Source organism: Primulina huaijiensis, chromosome 2 (assembly GCF_012295235.1).
Source record: "Primulina huaijiensis isolate GDHJ02 chromosome 2, ASM1229523v2, whole genome shotgun sequence".
Lineage (NCBI taxonomy): Eukaryota > Viridiplantae > Streptophyta > Magnoliopsida > Lamiales > Gesneriaceae > Primulina > Primulina huaijiensis.
Window position 1 is genome coordinate 28254557 of NC_133307.1, and position 12706 is coordinate 28267262.

At 36.2% G+C, this 12706-nt stretch overlaps 2 protein-coding genes across 5 annotated transcripts; both read right to left on the minus strand.

The window, feature by feature from the left end:
- Positions 1 to 138: 138 nt before the first annotated feature.
- Positions 139 to 1582, minus strand: LOC140971295 (probable xyloglucan endotransglucosylase/hydrolase protein 23). Its single transcript, XM_073433497.1, has 3 exons — positions 1319 to 1582; positions 1020 to 1213; positions 139 to 808 (listed from the first exon to the last, which is right to left on the minus strand). Exons 1-3 carry the CDS (start codon positions 1580 to 1582, stop codon positions 409 to 411), a joined length of 858 nt encoding a protein of 285 aa, XP_073289598.1. The 3' UTR covers positions 139 to 408.
- Positions 1583 to 2754: 1172 nt separating this feature from the next.
- Positions 2755 to 10057, minus strand: LOC140971293 (calmodulin-binding protein 60 D-like). Of its 4 annotated transcripts, none has more exons than XM_073433495.1 (9): positions 9842 to 10057; positions 9460 to 9583; positions 7593 to 7668; positions 7064 to 7122; positions 5702 to 6195; positions 5094 to 5254; positions 4793 to 4996; positions 3966 to 4197; positions 2755 to 3574 (listed from the first exon to the last, which is right to left on the minus strand). In XM_073433495.1, exons 2-9 carry the CDS (start codon positions 9576 to 9578, stop codon positions 3030 to 3032), a joined length of 1890 nt encoding a protein of 629 aa, XP_073289596.1. In that variant the 5' UTR covers positions 9579 to 9583; positions 9842 to 10057; the 3' UTR covers positions 2755 to 3029. The 4 variants fall into 4 exon arrangements, with proteins under 4 accessions (XP_073289596.1, XP_073289593.1, XP_073289594.1 ...); XM_073433492.1 differs by having other exon boundaries at positions 3966 to 4203; XM_073433493.1 differs by having other exon boundaries at positions 3966 to 4203; positions 9784 to 10049.
- Positions 10058 to 12706: the final 2649 nt, after the last annotated feature.

The window sequence follows — 12706 nt, forward strand, 5'->3', positions numbered from 1 at the left end:
GCGCACGGCCGGCTCATTGGATATGATATTGGAGAACTCGTGGATCTTGAACATGATGGACAGAGCAAACCATGAAACCTTGAGTACACTCTAACTATTGGATAACTTACGTGAGATGATGCAAAGAACAAAGCATGAAATCTTGAACAAAATGTGCGAAAAATAAAAGTAGATCTGATATAGCCAAGTTAAAATTATGACTTCCAATGGACTTCGATTTCGTTCTAAATTTACAAAAACCGTTAACCCATATCTACATCAACACTAATTAAAAGGAAGGATCATCTTATTTCGGTGTCCATGCCAGAATTTCTTCCCTCAAATAGAGAATGGATTTTCAAGTCGCTTGATCTCACCAGTCCACAAATATGCCAGAATATATACACCATTAATATACATATCTGTTCTCTACATGTTCGTGCTACACTCTAGAGGAAAACCCTGCGGGAATCGCTTTGCATCGGTACAGTAATCGTATACCATATGATTCTTCTGCACCCATTTGAGCATCTCCTCGCCATTGGGATCCAATTTCTGGGACAGCCAAGGCCTTTTATTTTCCTCCGAAGGAACACCGCAAGCGCTGGCCATGGCAGAGGAGACGACGCAAGCGTCTGCATGAAAGTTTCTGTACGAAGCAGAGAAGGGAGCTTGAGTCCAATCAGTCTTGATTAAGCCACCTCTTGTTGCCCATTCATCCGCATTCCAGATGCTCGAGTAGAGCTTCATCGGTTGGGTGTTGGGGAATGGGACTCCATTGTTTTCCATGTTCTTGAATTCTCGCAATGGTGTGTTGTCTACTGAGAAGCTGGCATTCACAAGATTTAATCATGTGGAGATGGTGACTTGAAACACAAAAGGCGTCGTTTACGACCATATAGATAATGTTTAAGGCCCCGATTTTTAAAAAGACGAGGACTCTGATTTTTGACATATATTTTCATCTATTTTACCAAATTTCAATTTTGGTGTTAAAATGCTAACGTGATAATTTACATCTCAATAAAATGCGTACTTACACAATAGTTTGAGGATTCCACAGAACCGAATATGTGTGGAAATCGGCGGTAGGATCAAACCACAGACGAAACTGCTGCTCTCTCTCCCCTTTGCCTTGCGTATACACATTTGTATGAACTGTGTAGGGCTCCCCGCTCGTGTTTCCCAGGAACTCGAAGTCTATCTCGTCATGATTCCACCCTCCCGAGGATAACTACAGATTCATACATATATCCAACAAAAACAAATCAATCATCAGGTAAAAATATATCACAGATCTTTTTGTTGAATTCTTCAAACATGCATACATGATACATACATAATAAGCGGTGACTGTTCCGGCAGAGTTTCCTGGAACAAGCTTGAGTTGCATGTCGATCATCCCGAACATGTACCGGTTATTCGACTGGAAACCAGACCCGGAATAGTTGTCGAGTGAGAGAATCAAAAGCTCGCCGTTGTTGAGGATTTTTGCGTTTCCTTCGCCCCAAGTGATGTAAAAATCTTGGTAATAGTTGCTGCCCGCGCTGGCCACCGTCGAAATGCTCAGAAATGAGCAGAAAAGTAAAACTAGTGAACCCATTTTTTGCTTTTTTTCTCTGCTTCCGCACTCCTCGATGTTTAAATAGGAGCCAAGAATGCATGCGAAGATGACATGTGGAATGTTGATATATACATGTGTATATATATCTTGATACCACATATATTAAGATCTTGAATTTCTTATAATATAATCCATATGAATGTCTCAAAATACGGTCGGAAAAGAAGGATATCCATCAAAGCTAGCCAGTATTGGTGGCACAACGTTGCTGCATTTCATTTAAACTTAATAAATTCTCATGAATTTTCCATCCGTAAGTGGTAGAGTTGCGGACAGCTAGCTACACTAGATAAGCACAGAATAATATTAAGTATACTGTGTACAAACATGTGTCAGTTGAATTGAAATTGGATTCATCACCACCATTGATGGCCTTTTGTTTAATGCTCCGAAACGAGTGTGAGCTGTTACCAGATGGATATATATACACACACAAATAAGTATATGTATTGATGCAATTAAAGGAAAGCTTGCTAGGGGTTCATGGGTAATTGGGAACTTTTGTTGTAAGTTTCTGCCGATGCTGACTGCTTCTTTTTGTCCAAACATCGGATCTGATGTCATGTGATATGCTTTGGACATGCACTCAATTTAGGAATTATATATTTATTATATTCTCACCTCTCGAAATTTATGAAGATAGAACTTCATTTCCTCAAAAAATGTAAGCAAGAATCGAAAGGATCAGAGATATTTGGTTATATTTTTAATATGTTTGAGAAACATTTTTTAAGATGAATTGAGAAATCTAAACCATGTTCTACAAAATTTTGCAAGAAATATTTTCTAACGTAGAATTTGATATCTTGTATTATAATAAAACATAATAATAGAAATGACTTTTCAGAGTGATACAAGATTGAGTGTTAACATAATTAATTTTGGGAAAAATCTAAATGTTGAAGGTATGTTTATTTGTCTGGGACATGAAAACATTTCGAGGAAAAGTAAACGTACACTTAGATTCGCAAAGATCTTTTTTTTTTCTTTTTAACTCAAGAGGTATACATACACAAATAAGTGTTTCATTCATAAAATGTTGCACTACACATCAAGCACAAGAGCTAGTTGTCACGGCGTTGGTTTCCTCACACAGAATGAACAAGTACAAAATATCGAAATTTTGAAGAGGGGGAAAAAAGACAAACATGGAAACAGATCTAGTTCTGATAATCAAGTAGATTGTACAACCACCTTCAGAAGAAATATTGTCAATGACACTGAAATTCTAAGCAAAAGAAAAGCAAGTCACACGTCAATGATACAAATTCAGTGTAAAGATAAAAAGGAGCGAGTACAAACCAAGTTAACAATTAGTTTTATCAGTAAATAACTTACTGTACAGGTGACTGACTTTACATGAAATCTTGAGTGTCAGATGAAACAAAGCCAGAGCGATTGCGTTTTCCATTTTCGGAATGAAATCCTATTCATCTTCTAACTCTACAATCTGTGCTCTCCTTTCAGCTGCTTTCTTCCTGATAAAGATGCCCCACCTCATCGCAGCCTTAATCTTCAGCCAACCCACAAATGCCTTACCAGAACCAGAACGTTGTCGATCCTCACTATAACTGAAGCTAGTGGATGGAGATGAGGTGTAAGGAGGGAAACTGTATCCATCTTCATTCGCATTTATAGAGGCATTGCCTCCAATGTTGAAAAGGCGAATCAAATCCTGCATTTCTTCATTCTCGAGCAGTTCATGGCTCTTTAAACGAATTTCATCTTCTGACAAGAAATCATCGACCCCTTTTTCTCTGTTACTGGACCAGTCTTCGAAAGGATTAATATTGGCTTGGAAGGATGACTGAGGAGGGCCGAGGGCAAGCCCAGCCCGATCATCATATGTGGCGCTTTGGATTTGGTTCGAAAGATTAAGTGGCTGGTTGTGCTGAGTGAAGGAGCCTGAAACAAAATTGGAGCGGGAACTGGGAGGATATTTGGTAGTCATGTTGTCATTGTAACTGGAACCTGTATTGATTTCCATTAAATCGAACACAAAGTGAATAACTGTATAACAATACGAACTTACAAATTTTACCTACTCTAGCCACATAATTCTTGTCTTAATAAAGCAGATTATTTTTGGCAATAAAACAGCCAACAATATTATTGATCAACTCAAAATTTCATTCATATAGAAAAAAAGGGTAGAACAGTAATTAAGCTACTTGTTGAGGAAAGAGGAACGGAACATGCAAGTGAGATGCAAGCCTTCGGATTGTAATCAAATTACAATAAAAAGGGATCAACAATGACAAAATTCAAATACAGTTGTCCATAAACATATTATTTGAATCATGGTGGCATTGTTAATTATCAACAGCAAATAAGAGTAGAAGGGTTTCTGTATGACGCCAACCTGCAACCAGCATGCTTGGATCCACTAATGAAGGTTCAGAAAGAACTGACACTGGCATTCTTTGTGGTGGAAGCTGACCATTTAAAGAATTTGGATAATTGACTGGGCCCAAAGGAAGATCATTTCGGGATGTGCTTGACTGCTTGATTTGTTTGAAGTTCAGCATGGATTTTCCATCATACTCAACAACTTGATTCCAATTATCGTATGCTTTCTTCACCCAGCTGTCCACCTGTACCTACAGGTATGATAAGATTAAAAAATTGCATAGATAAAATCATCCATTCACGGGACTATGAAGGATTCTTTTTGCAAATAAATTAATCTGCAATCTTTCGCTTTAGAATCCAAAGTGAATAAGATATTCTACAATAGCAAAAGTACTTTCCAAATCAACATGCTCATAAAACTCGAAGTCTGGAGGACATACAAAACAAGATGATTTCCTGAGAAACTATCAAATGCACAGAGAAAGATAATGTAGTCATGTTCCATGAATACCAGAAAAGGACGGTACATTCCAAGATTTTTTAACTATACGTTCACTTCAAAGAGGCAAACCACAAGTCGTAGTTCAAATACCAACAAAACTGAATTCAAAATCAATTTACCAAATGCAATAAAAACTAAATGGAAGTTAGAATAACAAAATAATACAATCACAACCGCCTACGAGTCGTCATTATGCAGCATAAGGATTTCAACAACCAATGAACAAAATAGAAGAGAGAAATATCTGGCTAAGGATATTTTTTAAGCTCATGAATAGCCAAAAAAAAAAAAAGCTCATAAAAATGCAACATCAACTTGTAAGAAAGTTGACAAACCTTCTGGCTGTCAGAAAGTGAATCCGCCGGATAATATTGATCATCTGTTATGAGGCCGCTCAGCTCGAAGATATTGTTAAAAACAACACCTATGCTTCTTGCATCATAAGGATAGTATACATATAGCTTTCCACTCAAGACACAAGTCTTTGCATGCTCTTGAAGGGCATCCCACATCTTATTGGACATACCACTACCAAGTATCTGCCAACACCAGATTTTCAATCCAGCTTACAGAAAAGTATATTTTTTGGACTTATACAGAAAAGTAATTTCTAATAAAGTAACTGCAAATACTTACATTCCTCAACTTCTGGGAGTCCCTGACCACAAGCCGAAGGAAGTCCTCCACAGTAAATATCCCCTCATTATTAAGCCTCTTGTGAAATGATCCGTCCTTCCCAATCTTCTCCAATCTCCATACCTCATCATTCAAAGCAGGTGGGTAGTGTTTCTTGTACACTATCAAGAGAAGAGGACACTTCCATAAATATTCAAATACAGTGAGCCAACACATGACATAGTCAAGCCAACTATGGCCTCAAAACATGCACATGATTCAATAAGTGTATGTAAAGCATAAGACGGAAAACACGCAGCTTGAATATTTTGGACTTGTATCGACAGATTCACCGACATCCAGAAAATGGTTATAGTGATGTAGTTATTAACATTGACTTGAAATACATATTGATACATGATTTTGAAAAGCTACAAGTAATTTACCCTCCACATAACTTGTTTATGCTCGTCCACCTTTTCTTTCTCTGTGCTTAATACTTATGTAATTTTCCTTTTCCTAACATGACATCATCTTTCTTATTATTTCCTTTTCCATGTCTGTACCTTACCATATCAATGTCAACATTCTACAATATTAGTTGAAAACAGAAATTTAAATTTCTTTACATTCTCCTCGGTGATCCTTAACAGTAAAAGCTTCCGTCTTTGCCTCCCGTATGCGAATGCCCTCGCAATATCCTGATGCAACCTTCAAGCCAAGTCTGAACTTCCTGCTTCTTATCCAACTTGAATTATCAGTAAATGTGAGATCTCCAAGAGTTCCGACACCTTCCTTGAGGCAAACCTGCAAATCCCCAGTCAACAGAGGTCTCTTTCCCTCACGCTCTTTCACAATATGACTTTCAAACTCTTCCTCATTCCAATCCTCGTTATCTTCATTATTGAAGTCACCTTCCAGAGTAACTATGTCCAGCTTCACAGAAGATTCAGGTCCAGATGTCTCAACATGGCCGGTGTTATGATCAATTAGAACAACATGGATGGCAGCACCCTGCTCTCCTTCTACTTTACCCCCTGTGAACAGCGGGAGAGAAAGCCTGGACTTAAAGTGAAGCTGTAAGTTTCTTCCATCTGGCCCTTCAATTCGTTTCGGTGATGACCTGAACTCTCAATTTCTTAGGAATAACTTCTACAATAAATGAATCTTGAGTACTGTATTCAAAAAAACTACAGGCAAAGCAAACAAGGCCAGAAAATAACCATAAGTGCTCTATTTACATTTCTAGTCTAATTTGATCAGCAAAATGATTACCATCTTTTGTTACACTGCATGCGATAAAAAATTTACTGAATTTTTCTAATGACAGAATTAACTACATGACTGATTTCCCAATGCACATATAGAAGGAAACCAGCAAAAGCTAGTAAAATTCCTTAACATTATCCAATTTTAAAAGATTCTGTTTGCTAAGTTGAAAAAAGAAAGATGTCAATAATGAGAAAAGCCAAAATAGTCCACTAATTTCACTCTGAACTTGTCTTATAAGTAAAATTTGATTAAAAAATTAAGAGAGTAGTGTCATAAAAAAAGTTATGATTACGTAACTGACACCGCCACTTGAGTTCCTATGCATGACAATAATGTAAGTTTCTATAGCGGGCAACACACTAATTTGCAGAAAGGGGTGAAGGATGAGTTTTAGAAACGAGTGCCCAACACACTAATTTAGTCATCTGGATGAGTTTTAGAAACAGCAGCACTCGTGAATAACAAATAATTATATTAATCTTTTTTCGGAAAAGTACTTTGCATGCTTAATTTACGAGTATGAAAGAAGTATAATTTGTAGAGCATAAATTACCAAAGAAGCCACTGTCAAATTTTTAAAAATCGTAAACCATCTGTCAATGGATTCCATTAGACTTAATAGCATATGCAAAAATAAATCAGTAAAGAATCAGATGTTTTTTGAAACACAAACAAGCCGTTGCAATTTCATTGGTGACTTGTGAAACAAAATGACTAACCTTCCTTCAATTCTGGCAGGGCCCATCTTGGCCAATGCTCGTTCAATTTCTTCACTAACCTGTCAATGAGAAACTTGTGGATAACGCAAAGCTTTCTCATAAACACATCAACACTGATATAATGTCAACAAGATGAAGGTGACTGTCATGCAACAAAGATTAGTTTGAACGAAGATTTGCTTCATGGACATACGTAGTAGGGGTCCCAGACACTGACTAAAGAAAGTGAAAAAACTATTTGCACAATCGTGAGAGTTAAGTTCATGAAAATATATGAAATCTTGCTTGATGATTATAGAAAGAAAAGGAGACGAGGTGAAGCTTCATATGGGGGTTCCAAGTAAAAATTCCCCGAGGACTGTGAATCCTCATTATCCACAAAGAAACAAAAGGTCGTCTAATCAAACAAAATCAAAGGAAAGAGGTTAAATATTTCATTTAATACATTATTCAACTTATAAATAAAATTCATGTCAGAAAACAGAAAAATGCCAATGTCATGAGAGAAATAAAAAGGCTTTCATTTTACCACTCGCCGGAGAATGGGTTCCAAGGATGAGCAAAGCTTCTGGAGACTATCCACTTTAAGAGCTTCCACAATAACACTGTATAACACGCATTGTAAAGTAAATAGCCATTCCTTACAGGCTCGAGCAAATAAAATTAATAGAATATGCAAAGAAATGAAAAATAAATTTCATATTAATAAAAATTAAAAAGATAGAGGACCGAGATCAAAAGAAGCGCATTAAAAATAGGAAGAAGAAGTGTATCATGAAAAGCACATTTCAACAGCTCTCATACAACAAGAAAACAAAACGCAAGAAACTGATAGTGATATACAAATAGGTAACATCTTCACTCTTGAAATTCCAGTTCACAACCCCTATGCTTATGCACTAAACTACATTCACTCAAGTTCACGTCTCAGTTTATAAAGTTGCCAAGAGTCAAGTTGACAACAAATCCCTATCTTCAATTGCCAACTTGAATCCAAGGTTTAGAGAACAAATCTTGGGACAAATGCTCCAAGAAAAAAAAAGAATTAAAACAACCCAAAGAGCTAAATTTATAACCATTAAGCACTGAAGAATAACATCATGGCAGAAAATAAACAACAAAGCCACGTAGGAAGCCAATCCTATGTTCTTATTAAAATTTGAACCAAAACTCACCTATCTGCACTCAATTTCTATTCACAATTAATTGAATCTATTTCCAAAGAAAACTTGACAACACCTGCTACCCAATGGGTTCAGCTTGTACTGAGTCCTTGCACCTAGACGCACGCTAAGGTGGAGCCTTTCAATAAAGCATGTGCCTCGTTACTGAAGCCCATGCCTGAGTTTAAAACCTCAATGCATCATTTAAGGATGCAATAAATGTGGAGATGCTGAATCCATCGTGAAATGCAATGTGATGAAAATTGAATTTAGCTAACAGGCTAATGAATTTTTGAACATGATCAGTGTTCTAAATGGCGGTTGAAGTGGCCGCCTAGGCGAGAGGCGTCCGTCGACCGTTTGACTTAGGGGATTCTTTAGGCGGTCGAAGACGAGCAAGGGCGGGCAAGGCGGCATTAATTTTTAATAAAACCCTAATGATAAAATATGTTCTCCTCCAAAAGTCAAAACATTGATAGGCCCATCATCCCGCCTCCTACCACGTCAAACCGCCCACCACCGCCGCAGCAAACAGCCCACTGTCGCAGCGAAGACTCCCTGTTTGGTAATATCATATGAATGTTTGGTAATTATTTTACAGTCAACTCATAATCATATGAATGTTTGGTAATATAGTAATATAATTATGTATAAAAATATTTTTTTAAAAAAATCAACCATCTAGGCGGTCACTGACCGCCAGCCACCGCCTAACGCCATTTACAACAATGTACATGATCATTTCATAGTTTTTTCAGTTACAAATTTAGTGATATGTAATCAAACTATTATCAAATATTTATATTCTAGTTCATTATTATTCTTTAAAGGATTTCACTTGGATAACGTGTGTGCCTTGCAAAAAGCCTATTGCCTAGCTCTATGACATCCAAGTGTCTCACTACACCACAAAGAACTGAAGGATATATTTTTTGAGAGAAAAAACTTTGCACAAAAGGAACAAAAGCTTTCTAAAAATAAAAAATTATATTTCTCTCGTTTCCTTGGGAATTCGTAGCATGATAATCTTCCAGATAATAAAAAAATAGCTCTACTCAAAACCCCAATTTTCAGCCAAAAAAACATTCAATTTTATCTCCCCTTGTCTTTGTTCACATAAACAAGGAACCGATTTCTCGAACTTTTCATTAAATCCATGTATACAATCAAGAATTAAGGATTCCCTTACAATAACACAACCAAAGTTAAGAACAAAATGAGCAGTGCCGTTACCTAGCTAAAGCAGGCCTTTTCCTGTTAGGCTCCTGCTCTTCATCGTCACCACCGCCTTCCAAACTCCTTTTTCCTCTCGCTTTCATCGAATTAGTTCTCTCCATATACCTCGTCTGCATTTTCACTTCAAATCGCCCCAAAGAACATAACAAAAATAAATCAACCCTAAGCTCGCAAAACAAAATCAATTCAATAAATTTTCAAACCAAGTCAAACAGATCTCAGTTTACCCAAGAATCACAAACCCACCTTGATTTTCACTCAAAAATCAAGATCCTAAGTGTAAAATCGTCCAACCATGCAAATACTAATGCTATTGATTGCCTGATGGGCGGAAGAGCTTCCAAGGTAAAACAGAAAGTGGACAGAGTTAATTTGGTACCTTTTATCAATGGGATTTGTTCAGTATGTGATTATGCGGAGAGACTTAGGATGATGCACAGATCGCAAAATTGAAGGAAATCGAATTGAATAGAAAGGAAGAATTTGAGATCTTCTTGTGTTCTCTTTTCACTGTCGACCCACTGCGGCTAAGTTCACGACTGCAGTGGTTGGTTTTGATACGGATTTATTTTTTTCTCCTTTTTCAGAGCTTATTTTTCATATGGTTTTTTTGGTAAAAATGCATCGAACAAATAAATATTATCAATGTCTAATTTTATGATGTTCAGAATTTTGATAGCATCTTCCATTTCGAAATATTAGAGAGGTAAACGAACTGAATTGAGTTGAATATTAGTAAAACTTTATTGTTTAAATTCGACTCAAATTAAGTATATTAAAGTTCGATATTGATTCGAAGCTCGAAAAATTTAAATTTCATTGTTTGAATTTGGCTCGAAATGAAGTTTAAGTTCGTGTTCGACTCAATATGTCCGAACTTATTAGCTAGCTATTCGAATAATTGCTTGAGTATTAAGGTTAAAGAATAAATGTTCGAAAACTCGAAACATCATAAAGACTCAAAATGTATATATATTTAATACATAATGATATTATATTAATAAAACATTAAAACTCGCGAGCAATTCGCGAACTATTAAACAAAATAATTTTGATTCGAGTTCGGCTCGAAAAAAATTCGAACATGCTCGAGTTCGATAAGTTAGAATACGAATCAAATATTTATCGAACCGGTTCAAAAAACTCGTGAATCGACTCGATTCGTTTACAATCTTATGTGCCATACGGAATGATTATAAACTTTGATAAATTACACTAATCATATCAACTTTCCAAATCAAATCAAGATCTGGTCCCCAGTCGCTCACCTTAGGCGCCCTCACCCCCGGCCCGACAGGATTGTAAGAGGAGGTAAATCATGGTGACTTAGCCAACTAACAACAGCTAGACCTTATGCTACGCCGCGCACAAGGAGCTCCCCCACATTGGAGGGAATTTAACTTCCACACTGCTGCTTGTGAGATTCGATCCCTGGTTATTGCTCTAAGATTCAATGCTGCTGACCAACTAAGCTAAGCCCATGCGGGCTGGTCCCCAGTATTGTTGTTTGGTGTCATATTGTCCTACTCAATTGGGAAAAAAAATTCTCGAGAAAAATTGTTGAATTTAATTATCTTGGATTCCTTCAATATATTATCGAGGCGCTCATCATAATTTCTGAAATAACTTTGATTTTGTAAAACAATAATAAATGTACGAATAAAATAAATAACTCGAGATCAAGTTTTGAGCCACATCTCAGTCAGGATGAGAGCTTATCAAAAGATATACGCACACCAATCAAGTCAAAAATCGAGAGCTTGACTATTATTTATTATATTACAAGTTGAAGTATTTCTAATCATACATATCACCAAAAAATTTATATAAATCCGTATTTTAATAACTAATTTTGTAGCCTTATCCTCTTTTGCAAATATGCAATCAACACAAGGAGAATTGAAATCAAAATACTAGCATTTTAAATGGCACACAACGTTCATGACAATCATCTACCAGTATCCCAGTATTTGATGCATGCATCTTAATTCAACATAAAATACAAATTAACGTGGAACAAATGCGGGGCTTTTCACGTGCTTGGTGCCTTACCTTGAATATATCGCCTCGTGACAATTAATTATAAAGGAAATGTGAGGAAAATATAGAACTCATTTCATATAAAATCGTCGATACATGTTGAACCTAAAAGGCACTTGGTTCATAAGCAACAATTAATGTTCAGCAATACCTGAGCAAAACACAATTCAAGTCAAATAAAAACATAGAAAATCAACATATATATCCCAGGTTATGATGTTACTGAGGTGCTCTTTTGTTGGCCAAACTCGCGAATTCTGGCATAAACTTTCTCCAGAATGTGGAGGCAGATGACTGGAGATGTGCAAGGGCTCATATACTTGCCGTCTTCAAGGAGTTTCTTGCATAAGTTGAAGCATACCTGTAGGCTGTAATCCATGCAAAATTTGCTTTTCAGATTATTACCAGATATTATTAATGCATGGCAATGAAATTGCTTGTTTCAGTAGGGGAGATTGTTGTGGAGATAAATGCAAATCAGAGAGGTTATCGATGTTATGGTGTCACATTGTTAGAAAGGCTTGACAAAAGTTTGAGATATTTCATCAACTAAAGACATGGTACACAGGATAGGTATTCTACACACTTTGAATCAATGGCGTCCTCAATTGTTCAACTGAAAACTATAATACATGATACTTCTAAAATGGCCACACGCTCATGGCATTGGATACTTCAAGAATATAAATGGGATGCTTCTACAAACTTAAATAGAAGTATCCATCTATAAATAAAACATGACACGATTAACGATGATATTTTGATTGTACTAGATATAAGATGATCGAATTTCGATCATAACAAATGTCATTAGATAGTTTCAGTTTTTAAATAGTTATTGACTTGATTTGAATATATTTTTTACATGTGGTTCTCGGAGCCATTACCCGACGGACCACTGGATGTAATGAGACCTGAAGCACTAACTCTGCATCCAACAACCGCAATTTTCTCGTCGTCCTGTATTAAAATTGCCGGCACATTAGGAATGATGCATAAATATTACTAAACCTTTCTCTGCTTGAGATTATAAAAATAAAAAAAAAATTATACTGTGTATTCCTGAACCAGATCAAGGATAGTTGCACTGTGAGTAGATGGTCTTAAATTATATTTTATGTACTATCACATGGAGAGAAATAATAATAATAATAATAATAATAATAATAATAATAATAATAATAATAATCCTAAACCTATGAAG

Excerpts from the sequence above, each read along its gene's own strand:
- LOC140971295 (XM_073433497.1), bottom strand. The coding sequence starts at position 1,582 with ATGGGTTCACTAGTTTTACTTTTCTGCTCATTTCTGAGCATTTCGACG. Across the intron at positions 1,214-1,318 it reads GAACAGTCACCGCTTATTAT|TTATCCTCGGGAGGGTGGAA; the intron begins GTATGTATCATG and ends ATGAATCTGTAG. Across the intron at positions 809-1,019 it reads TGGAATCCTCAAACTATTGT|CTTCTCAGTAGACAACACAC; the intron begins GTAAGTACGCAT and ends TGTGAATGCCAG.
- LOC140971293 (XM_073433492.1), bottom strand. The coding sequence starts at position 9,578 with ATGCAGACGAGGTATATGGAGAGAACTAATTCGATGAAAGCGAGAGGA. Across the intron at positions 7,669-9,459 it reads AAAAGGCCTGCTTTAGCTAG|TGTTATTGTGGAAGCTCTTA; the intron begins GTAACGGCACTG and ends CGTGTTATACAG. Across the intron at positions 6,196-7,063 it reads CCTGCCAGAATTGAAGGAAG|GTCATCACCGAAACGAATTG; the intron begins GTTAGTCATTTT and ends TTGAGAGTTCAG.